Source organism: Mobula birostris, chromosome 7 (genome assembly GCF_030028105.1).
Source record: "Mobula birostris isolate sMobBir1 chromosome 7, sMobBir1.hap1, whole genome shotgun sequence".
Taxonomy (NCBI): domain Eukaryota; kingdom Metazoa; phylum Chordata; class Chondrichthyes; order Myliobatiformes; family Myliobatidae; genus Mobula; species Mobula birostris.
In genome coordinates this window covers 177,286,526-177,298,701 of record NC_092376.1, presented here as the reverse complement: position 1 = coordinate 177,298,701, position 12,176 = coordinate 177,286,526, and the positions used below count along the sequence as shown (strand labels likewise).

At 42.6% G+C, this 12,176-nt stretch overlaps 1 protein-coding gene across 4 annotated transcripts in view; it reads right to left on the bottom strand.

The window, feature by feature from the left end:
• Positions 1-12,176, bottom strand: part of tmco6 (transmembrane and coiled-coil domains 6) — a 76,278-nt gene that overhangs the window by 26,042 nt on the left and 38,060 nt on the right. For 3 of the 4 annotated variants that reach the window (XR_011886676.1, XM_072264153.1, XM_072264156.1), the window contains 2 exons: positions 9,903-10,073; positions 6,964-7,083 (listed from right to left, as the gene is read on the bottom strand). Coding sequence is in view for 3 of the 4 variants with exons in the window: in XM_072264153.1 (XP_072120254.1) it covers positions 6,964-7,083; positions 9,903-10,073 (291 nt within the window). In the remaining variant the exon portion in view is untranslated. The remainder of the gene's footprint in view (positions 1-6,963; positions 7,084-9,902; positions 10,074-12,176) is intronic. The other variant, XM_072264154.1, reaches the window with a different exon arrangement.

Below are 12,176 nucleotides of genomic sequence, written 5' to 3'. Positions count from 1 at the left end.
CGATGCATTCGGATGGTGCCAGGAGTCCAAACGCATCAAATTGCAGCCCCAGACAGATGGATGAAAGGGGCCCTGTAGCAGTAGCCAGAGTGATGAGGCTTTCATCCCCATCTGTCAGCCTGACTACGAAAGCAGAGGCCCTCCTTCGCTGCCAGAAACTCCATTTCACTCTGCCCTCAACAACTCCAGTTAGTTTTTCCTTAAAGCAGCTAGACAAGCTTACCCGTGACATGTGGATTCACCTTGCAAGGTCGAACTTGAAGGCAGAGTACAGGGTTAAGATGGGAAACAGATCCTTCACCCAGGCCAGGAAATTAATGGAACTCCCTACCACCACCCACCCCTCATCACATATGAAGCACTAATAGCATTATACTGTTTACTCTTTAAACAATCATAAACAATACATTTTATTTACAAACCCCATTTCCAGAAAAGTTGGGATATTTTCCAAGATGCAATAAAAGCAAAAATCTGTGATATGTTAATTCACGTGAACCTTTATTTAACTGACAAAAGTACAAAGAAAAGATTTTCAATAGTTTTACTGACCAACTTAATTGTATTTTGTAAATATACACAAATTTAGAATTTGATGGCTGCAACACAACAAAAGTTGGGACAGTTAAAATAAGATTGAAAAGTGCAGAGAATACTGTGACAATTATAGCCATCTGGGCTCGGGAGTACTTTGGAAAACCACTGTCACTCAACATAGTCCGTTGCTGCATCCAGAAATGCAACTTGAAACTGTATTACGCAAGGAGGAAGCCATACATCAACTCTATGCAGAAACGCTGGCGAGTTCTCTGGGCCCGAGCTCATCTCAGATGGACCGAAAGACTGTGGAACCGTGTGCTGTGGTCAGATGAGTCCACATTTCAGCTAGTTTTCGGAAAAAACGGACGTCGAGTTCTCTGTGCCAAAGATGAAAACGACCATCCAGATTGTTATCAGTGAAAGGTGCAAAAGCCGGCATTTGTGATGGTATGGGGGTGCATCAGTGCCCACGGCATGGGTGAGTTGCATGTATGTGAAGGTATCATTGACTCTGAGGCGTATAATTAGGATTTTAGAGAGACATATGTTGCCATCAAGGCGATGTCTCTTCCCGGGACGTCCATGCTTATTTCAGCAGGACAATGCCAGACCACGTTCTGCACGGGCTACAACAGCGTGGCTTTGTAGACACAGAGTGCGTGTGCTTGACTGGCCTGCTGCCAGTCCAGATCTATCTCCTATTGAAAATGTATGGTGCATCACGAAGAGGAGAATCAGACAACGGAGACCACGGACTGTTGAGCAGCTAAAGTCATATAAAGCAAGAATGGACAAAATTTCCAATTGCAAATCTACTACAATTAGTATCCTCAGTTCCAAAACAATTAAAAAGTGTTATTAAAAGGAAAGGTGATGTAACACAATGATAAGCATGCCTCTGTCCCAACTTTTGTTGAGTGTGTTGCAGCCATCAAATTCTAAATTTGTGTATGTTTACAAAATACAATTAAGTTGGTCAGTAAAACTATTGAAAATCTTTTCTTTGTACTTTTGTCAGTTAAATAAAGGTTCACGTGAATTAACATATCACAGATTTTTGTTTTTATTGCATTTTGGAAAATATCCCAACTTTTCTGGAAATGGGGTTTGTATTTAGAGAACAGTGTGGTACAGGCCCTTCCGGCCAACAAGCCACACCACCCAGCAACCCACTGATTTTTAATCCTAGCCCAATCACAGGACAATTTACAATGGCCAATTAACTTAGTAAGTTTGTAAACTTCTTACAGTGTCGGAATTAAACTCCAAAATTCGATGTCTAGGCTCATTCTTAACTTCCGACGAACCTATGCTCCAGTAGGGGTGATGGTTGTGAGAACACCCCAATCCAACATCAGTTCTGGTTGCTCAGCTCCAGGAAGGAAATTATTAAGCTGGAACGGGTGCAGGGAATATTTATGAGGATGGAGGTCTCGAGTTATAAGGAGAGCCTGGAGAGGATGTGACTGCTCTCCTTGGAGAGAAGAAAGCTCAGGAGCGCTTCCTCTCACTAACAGCAGGTAGATACATTGTAGTTTTAACTAACTGAAATCTGCCGAAATAAACACTTCACAAATGCATCAGGATCCAACACTACTTGCAATGTTAGAATAAAGGCCCCGTTTCTGTAAGGACTTAATGAATAGACAGAGCATAAAACATTAGAAGCAGCACCTTCAGAATTGAGATTAGGAAACATTTCTTTAGACCCCAGGTGCTCCCTACCTGGGTCCATGGACCCCTTGCTTAATGGTATTAGCATAAAAAAGTCTGGCAACCCATGCTTTAAACAAAGAACATCATATATTTGGACCTCTCATCTCAGGCCAATGTTAACATTAAATCAGAGATTCTCAGATCTTTGTTAACTGTTGTGTAGCAGTTAGCATTATGCTTTACAGTGCAGGTGACCTGGGTTCAATTCCCAACACTGTCTATAAGGAGTTTGTATGTTCTTCCTGTGACGGTGTGTGTTTCCTCCAGGTATGCCAGTTTCATAAGATTTGGGAGCAGAATTAAGCCATTTGGCCCATCGAGTCTGCTTTGCCATTTCATCATGGCCGATCGAATTTTCCTCTCAGCCCCAGTCTCCTGCCTTCTCCCCGTATCACTTCATGCCCTAACTAATCAAGAATCTATCAAGCTCTGCCTTAAGTATACATAAAGACTTGGCCTCCACAGCTGCCTGTGGTAAAGAATTCCACAGATTCACCACTCTCTTGCTAAAGAAGTTCCTCATCTTCATTCTAAAAACATGCCCCTTTATTCGGAAGCCGTCCCCCCGGTCTCAGACTCTCCCACCACTGGAAACATCCACTCTATTAAGGCCTTTCGCCATTCAACAGGTTTCAATTAGCTCACCCCTCATTCTTCTGAACTCTAGTGAATACACACCATCAAATATTCTTCATACAACAGTATTTTCATGAACTTCCTTTGAACCTTCTCCAGTTTCAGCACATCCTTTCTAAGGGACCAAAAACTGCTGACAATACTCCAAGTGAGGCCTCATTAGTGCTTTCTAAAGTTTCAACATTACATGCTTGCTTCTATATTCTAGTTTTCTTAAAATGAATGCTAACATTGCATTTGCCTTCCTCACCACAGAATGAACCTGCAAATTAACCTTCAGGGAATACTGCAGAAGTACTCCCAAGATCCTTTGCACCTCAGTTTTTTGTATTTTCTCTCCAGTTAAAAAATAGTCAACCCTTCCATTTCTACCAAGATGCACGACCGTACACTTCCCAACACTGTATTCCATCTGTCACCACTTTGACCATTCTCCTAATTTGCCTATGTTCTTCTGTGGCCTATCTACTTCCTCAAAACCACCTGCCCCTCCGCCTATCTTCATATAGTCTGCAAAATTTGCAACAAAGCCGTCAATTCCATCATCCAAATCATCGACAAATAACATAAAAAGAATCTGTCCCAAAACAGGCCCTGTGGAACACCACTAGTCACCGGCAGCCAACCAGAAAAGGCTCCCTTTATTCCCATTCTGCCCTACCAATCAAGCCACTGCGTTATCCATGCTAGAATCTTTCCTGTAACACCAGGGTCTTACATGTTGTTAAGCAGCCTCATTTATGTCACCTTGTCAAAGGCCTTCTAAAAATCCAAGTATACAACATCAACCGATTCTCCTTTGTCTGTCCTGCTTGTTATTTCTTCAAAGAATTCCAACAGATTTGCCAGGCAAGATTTTCCCCTGAGGAAACCATGCTAACTACAGCTTATTTTACCATGTGCCTTCAAGTACCCTGAAACCTCACCCTTAATAATTCACTCCAACATCTTCCCAACCACTGAGGTCAGACTAACTGGCCTATAGTTTCTTTTCTTTTGCTACTCTCCCTTCTTCAAGAGTGGAGTGACATTTGCAATTTTCCAGTCTTCCAGATGCATTCCAGAATCTAGTGATTCTTGAAAGATGATTATTAATGTCTCATCGATCTCTTCAGCCACCTCTTTCAGAACCCTGGTGTGTACACCATCTGGTCCAGGTGACATATTTACCTTCAAATACTCCAGTTTCCCAAGAACCTTCTCTCTAGTCACTTCATGACCTCTGATGCCTGAAATTTACACCACACTGCACAGTAAAAGACTGAGGCAAGATACTTATTCAGTTTGCCCACCATTTCGTTGTCCCCCAGCATTGTTTCCAGCGGTTTGATATCCACTCTCGCCTTCTTTTGTATCTGAAGAAACATTTGACATCCTCTCAAATTGTACTGGCTAGCTTACTTGCATATTCCATCTTTACATTCTTAATGACTTTTTTTGGTTGCATTCTGTAGGTTTTTAAAAGTTTCCCAATCGTCTAACTTCCCACTAAGTTTTACTCTATTATATGCCCTCTCTTTGACTTTTATGTTGCTTTTGACTTCTCTCGTTAGCTATTGTCGTGTCATCTTTCCTTTAGAATACTTCTTCCTCTTTGGGATGTATGTATCCTGTGTCTTGCAAATTGTTTCCAGAAATTCCAGCTCTGCAATCATCCCTGCCAGTGTTCTTTTCCAATCAACCCTGGCTAACTCCTCTCCTGTGCCTCTGTAATTCCCTTCACTCCACTGTAATACTGATAAACCTGACTTCAGCTCTCTTCACTGTACAACAATCCGCAACAGCTAATACTCTAGTGGGCTCAACCATGAGCTGCTCTAAAATACCATCTTGTGGGCTTCTCTAGAAATTCCCCCTCCTGGAATCCAGCATCAACCTGATTTTAGGAATATGCACCCAATCCACCTGCATATTGAAATGTCCCATGACTATTATAACATTGCCCTTTTGTTACACATTTCCCATCTCCCCTTGTAATATGTAGACCACATCCTTACTACCGTTTGGGGGTCTGTATATAACCCCCATCAAGGTCTTTTTACCCTTGTGGTTCCTTCGCTCCATCCACAATCATTAAGCATCTTCCGACCCTATATCACCCCTTTCTAATGATTCGATTTCACTTTTTACCAACAGAGCAATGCCACCCCTCTGCCTACCTGCCTGTCCTTTCAATACAACGTGTATCCTTGGATATTAAGCTCCCAGCTATAATCTTCTTTCAGCCAAGATTCAGTGATGCCTACAACATCTTACCTGCCCCCCTACAACTGCGCTGCAAGGTTATCCACCTGACTCTGTACTGTGCGCGCTTTCAAATATAACACTTTTGGTCCTGTTTTCACCCTTTTTGATTTTGTCTGCCCTTTACGTTATCATCCTGCTGACTGCAATTTTGTCCCTATCAACAGCCGCTCCTCATTAAACATTCCTCTGTTTGTAAACTAGCCACCTCATCTCACGATACTAGTCGCACGATGCTCAACCTTTTAATTCCTAACTTTGTCTGAGGTCTAACCAACATCTGCCTCTACAAACTCTCCACTAACTCTTCTGGCACTCTGGTTCCCATCCCCCTACAACTCTAGTTTAAACCCCACTGTGCAGCATTAACAACCTTCCTGCTAGATACTAATCCCCCTTCAGTTCAGGTGCAAGTCGCCCCTCCTATACGGGTCCCAACTTCCCTGGAAGGGAGCCCAATGATCCAAAAAATTTATGCACTCCCTCCTACACCAACTCCTTAGCCACGTATTAAACTGTATAATCTCACATTTCCTTCCAAAGTCCGAAGGCATACGGGTTAGTAGGTTAATTGGGTGGCGCGAGCTCACTGGGCAAAGGCCTCGTTCCTGTGTTGTATCCCTCTGAATTCAATCTTACAAGTTGAAAAAAAAATTAAAAGATATAAGGAAGTGACAGGGAAAAGGTAAGTAAATGGACTTTTGTCAGATTGGCCAATGAGCTGACTTTATGCGGCAGTGAACAACCAGGCCTGAATACATGATCACTTTTGTTCTACTATTCCTGTGCTGATAAATGGCCAGGTCATCCATTCTGGGCTTCAGATTTCTTGAAGTTCTGTCAGTAATGGAGCTATGGTGTTCACCACTGACCTAAAAGTCTAGGGCTCTGCTTGGTGAGAACTCTCACTTTTCTGATCCCCACTGCAAACAACGGGATTGGTTGGCCTGGCATCAGTGATGTCACCGGGCTGGCTGGGAGGCTGATCATGTTAGAAGGAATAATAGAAGAGCAGATTATTATTTAAATGGTGAAAGATTGCAGCATGCTATTGTGCAGAGGGACTTGGGAGTGTTTGTGCATGAATCACAAAAAGTTGGCTTGCAAGTACAACAGGTTATTAAGAAGGCAAACGGAATGTTGGCCATTGCTAGAGGGATTGAATTCAAGAGCAGGGAGGTCATGCTGCAACTATATAGGGTACTGGTGAGGCCGCACCTGGAGTACTGTGTGCAGTTCTGGTCTCCATACTTGAGGAAGGATATATTGGCTTTGGAGGCAGTGCAGAGGAGGTTCACCAGGTTGATTCCAGGGATGAAGGGGTTAACCTATGAGAGATTGAGTCGCCTGGGACTATACTCTCTGGAGTTCAGAAGAATGAGAGGGGATCTTATAGAAACATACAAAATTTTGAAAGGGATAGATAAGATAGTAGAAAAGTTGTTTCCATTGGTAGATGAGACTAGAACTAGGGGACATAGCCTCAAGATTCAGGGGAGAAAATTTAGGACGGAGATGAGGAAAAGCTGTTTTTCCCAGAGAGTGGTGAATCTGTGGAATTCTCTGCCCAGGGAAGCAGTTGAGGCTTCTTCACTAAATATATTTAAGAAACAGATAGGTTTTTACATAGTGAGGGAATTAAAGGTTATGGGGAAAAGGCAGGTAGATGGAGCTGAGTTTACAGACAGATCAGCCATGATCTTATTGAATGGCGGGTCAGGCTTGATGGGCCGGATGGCCGACTCCTGCTCCTATTTCTTATGCTCTTAGTGCACTAGAAAGACTGAGTGGCCTCCTCCATTCCCTATGTGAGGACCAGACCCATACCTTGTCTGTGAAGTATCTGTCCATCAGAAAATTGGCTCGCACTCTGATCTCCTCATTGTTGTTGTAGTGAATCGCCTCGAGAGCTGGGATCCCGTTTTGATTTACAAACTCGGCAATGGCCTGTCACAATCACAGATTTTCAAATCAAATGATCAGGTTACTAATTCACACTCCCCACATTCTATCATGGATTTTCTTTGTCACAGACCAAGACCAATCTCAACATAATTCTCAATGTGCCACTAAAATCCCACAGTTCTCAACGGGATACACACACGCACGCTCCTGTACCTAGTAAAGTGGTCACTAAGTATATATATATATATAAAGATATAGAAATAGTCCAAAAAGAGCAAGATATTGAGGTAGTGCTCATGGGTTCATTGTCTGTTCAGAAATCTTATGGCAGAGGGGAGAAAGCTGTTCCTGAAATGTTGAGGGTGTCTTCAGACTCCTGTACCTCCTCCCTCACTGTAGTAATGAGAAGAGGGCATGCTCTGTGTGATGGGGGCCCTTAATGATGAAGTCCTGACGAAGGGTTCTGGCCTGAAACGTCGACTGATCGTTTCCACAGATGCTGTCCGACCTGCTGAGTTCCTCCAGCGTGTTGTGAGTGTTGCTTTGACCCCAGCATCTGCAGATTATTTTGTGTTAATGATGGATGTTGCCTTTTGAAGATGTCCTTGATGCTGGGGAGGTTCATGCCCATGACGTTGCTGGCTAAGTTTGCAGCTTTTTCCGAACTGGTGGAGTGTTCCCTTAGCATAACTGTAAGGATTTGATGGGCTGAAGGGCCTGTTTCCATGCTATATAAGACCATTAGACATAGGAATAGGATTAGGTCATTCAGCCAAAGTCAGATCCGCTGTTCCTTCATGACTGATGTACTATCCTTCTCAAACCCATTCTCCTACAAGACCATTTACTATGTGACTTTGTTAATAGACACAGTTTTATCAACTCCCATAATGCAGAATTCATTTCTTTCCAAATGATGCAACTTGAAGATTCATCTAGTCAGTTTAATTCTATGGCATGGACAAAATAACTTCCCTTCAGGTCCTGGAACACAGTCTGATTTCAAATCAAAATACCAGGCACTGGCGTTGTGTTCCAGCAGCATCACCAGGGCCCTTTAAGCTTTTGAATCGGTGCAGATTTCAATCAGAAGTTTAATGGGCAAAGCTACTTAACGACCAGCTTCTGGCATCTGTTCTTTCAGTGATACATGAAAGGAATTGATAAATTTTAACGAGAGACGCGCAGGGAGCCAAGTATTGGACCTTTGCGTCTGTCACTAAATACCTTTTATACATAAGCAAGCTTGTACAGACCGGCTGAATTCTAATGAGACAAAACCCCGTGACATTAGAAATACGGCTGAATCTTAGTTCAGAGGCAGCTAACAGCTAATGCTGTAGGATAGAGTTACTGTAACATATCAGGAATTAAGGAATTATTTATTTTATAATTTTGAAATTTAGAGATACAGTGCAGAATACGACCTTCAGGCACTTTGGGCTGTGCTGTCAGCAACCCACTGATTTAACCCTGGTCTAATCACGGGACCATTTACAATAACTAGTTAACCTTCTAACCTAATATGTCTTTGGATTGTGGGAGGAAACTGGGGCACCTGGTGGAAACTTGTGTGTTCACGGGAAGGACATACAAACTCCTTACAGAGGACACTGGGACTGAAGCCCAATGCCCTGAGCTATAATAGTGTCACATTAAACGCTCAGCTACTAAAACTGGCCCTTCAGCCCAACTGATTCAATTTTTTAAGCCATGGACCAATGCCATTAAGCAAGGGGTCCACAGAGGCCAGGTTAGGAACCCCTGCTCTAAAGTTTCCTGTCTGAGTGCCTTTTGAATGTTGCTAATGTACTTGCCTCAACCAATTCCTCTGGCAGCTCATTCCACTTTCAGGGTGAAAAGTTGCCCATGTCCCAATTTAATCTTTGCCCACTCACCTTAAACCTATGCCCTCTAGTTCTTGATTCCCAACCCTGGGAAAATAGCGATGAATATTCACTCTATCTATGCCTCTCACAATATTATACTCCTCAATAAGATCACCCCTCATTTTCCGATGCTCCAATGAAAAATGTCCGAACCTGTTCAACCTCTCTCCATAACTCAGTCCCCCGAGTCCAGCAATCTCCTCTGCACTCTTTCCCTCTTAAATATAGCAAGACGACCAAAGGTGAACACAACATTCCCAAAGTGGCCTCGCCAAAGTCTTGTACAAGGGGAAATGCTGGAGAGTGGCATCACAGGAGATTCACTAAGCCTTGTTGAACATTGAACAAGATGCGATGGCTGTAGTCTTGCCAGCATCTCTACTTTATTAGGACTATGAGGAGAGTTAGTATGACAACAAAGGCTCTTGCAAATTTCTACAGATGTACAGTGGAGAGCATTCTGACTGGTTGCATCACTGCCTGAGTCAGTGGACGTTGTTTGCTTGGATTTTCAGAAGGCCTTTGACACATGAGGCTTCTAAACAAGATAAGAGACCATGGTATTACAGGAAAGATACTAGCATTCTGTGCAAGTTGCTCTAGATTTCTGGTATTGTGCAGATGGCAAACTTGCGTAGTAGTTAGGGTACCGCTTTACAGTGCCGGGAGTAAGCTCTGGGTTCGATTCCTACTGTTGTCTGTAAGGAGTTTGTACATTCTCCCTGGTTCCCTCCCACATTCTAAAGAACGTATAGGTTAGGGTTATGTGTTGTGAGCATGCAATGTTGATGGTGCAAACTTGGTGACACGTGTGGGCTGCCCCAGCACACCCTCGGGCTATGTTCTTGGCAGCCCACAACACATTTCATGACATATTTCACCATTTGTTCAAAGCACCTGACAAATAACGCTAATCTTAACCTCTCCGATGTAGAATGACGACTTTCCATTTCACTGGGGAGACGGACTTACCTGCACACAGTGCGAGAAGATCAGGTTCAGGACTTCCAGCGACAGGCGCACAACCTCTGCATCGGCCGCTCGGAGGGTGCTGCAAAGCGCAGGAAACAACTCCTTGTGTTGCTGTAGTTTGTCACAGTGTGCCGGCCCTTTCTCCACAATGTTACCCAACAGTATCAGCACCTGTACCAAAGACAAAAAATCCATACCCGTATTCTAACCTCTAAAAAACATCTGCGATCAGATTTATTATACCTGGCCTATGACATGAAATTTATTGTCTTGAGGCAGTAGGTCAGGCAAGGACATAAAAACTACTACAAATTACGAAATTATCAGTGGACTCTGGTTAATTAGGGGAGACGCATATGCTGCTTATTGCAGCAGGAGACTGTTGCTGAACAGTTTCTAATTAGTGTCAGTTGCATGCGCTTGTGTAGCCATTAGTAGACACTTATAACGGACAGTTTTTAAAATATTGTTCAAAAAGCAGTAATTTCTGTCACTGATCACAGTGAATGGCGGTACTGGCTAGAAGGGCCGAATGGCCTATTCCTGCACCTATTGTCTATAATTGACGAGAAATAAGTAGTAAGACAATTCAGAACTGTTTTGCTCACTGCAGTTTCAAGCATTCAGGCGTGGAGTTGCAAAAAACAGCCATGAGTGAAAATGAAACGATTTCACGACTTCAACAAGTCTAGGAACAACCAGGAATTTGAAGGTATCGACAAACATCAATCAAAACTGAAGATTTGGAGGATGCAATTGTCGAAAGCATTGTATGAAGGCAGTCCATTATCTGCACTGATTTTGTTCATTGTGTATACTGGACGATTTCCTCCGTTGATAACCATTAAGAACTAATGTAATAGTATTCATAGTGTTCTAATTTGTTCTGTATTTCATTTAAATATATAACTTGTTACTTAGTTTGTCTTTTTTATACCTTTAAACTATTTCCGTGAAATTTCGGCTAATTGGGGCAGCTGCTCAATTGGGCCAAAATTTACTGGTCCTGATGTGTACTGTACTGCAAAACCTGAAAGGAATAGCAAAGGTGTTCATGGCTTAATGAAAACCAGGAATGAATGGTTTCATTAAAGTGAACCGCTGGAACTATTGAACTATTAAAATAAAAAATTCATGTCATCTTAAAGTTTCTTCCCCCACTCAGTTCATCTAATCAACCATTCTAGTTAGCTCCCCAACCCCCACTATCTATTACTCCCGTCACTGCACTGTAAATACTTTAAACCACTTTTTATAATGCTGCCTACATTGTAAAAATACACTGGTATTTATGTATTCTTGCACATTTTATTCCATATCTGTACTATAATCTCTAATTTTTTTTTAAAGGACTCTAATAGTTGGGTGGTGGGTTGGAGCTACATCTCTACCAAAGGAAGTATAAGGCACTTCTTTCCTCTGCTAGCCTGCAGGTCGCCCTTGGGTAAGGTGTAGCACCTGCTTAGCCCCCCGATCAGGGTCACGTGAAGCCATGGGAGCAGGTGGTGGATGGTCGTATGAGCAGCTGGTACAGATCACAAGTCTTGGTTATGTGACCACTGACACCAGGCAGACAGTCTCTGAAGAGTATTGATAATGGCTCGGGTCAGTCTTGTAAAGACTGCCCAGAAGGCAGCAATAGCAAACCACATCTGTGGAAAAATTTGCCAAGAACAATCATGGCGTTCAAGACCATGAATGCCTACATCATATCTCACAGCATATTTTTGTTGTACGGCACGCCCTGATTAAAACACAGCAAATTACTAATACACAAAAATATTGTATATATGCTGAATAAAGTGTTGTATGAGACTGATAAATCAGCTTATTTTGTCAGAAGTACCAAGGGACAGTGAAAACTTGTCTTGCATACCATCCATACCGATAATTTCATTACAACAGTACATTGAGTTAGTACACTGGAAAACGATAAGAAAATGTATAATAAAGTACAGAGAAAGTGTAGTGCAGATAAATGTAACGTGCAAAGACCATAATGAGGTAGATTGAAGTCAATCCTGGACTTATCTGTTCACCTCCTAGAGCAACACTGAGAAGATGGCTGATGGAAGGAAGCAGGGAGCCTGTGATGGACTGGACTGTGTCTCAAGTTCAAGTTGAATTATCATTCAACCATACACAGGCAAACAAAACAGTGTTCCTCTGGGGCCAAGGTGCAATTCACAGTACCAACAGTCACACACAGCACACACAGCATGTGATATTAGGGCAGTAGAAAAAGTTACAAAAAAAAATCTAGCCCAAGTCCCT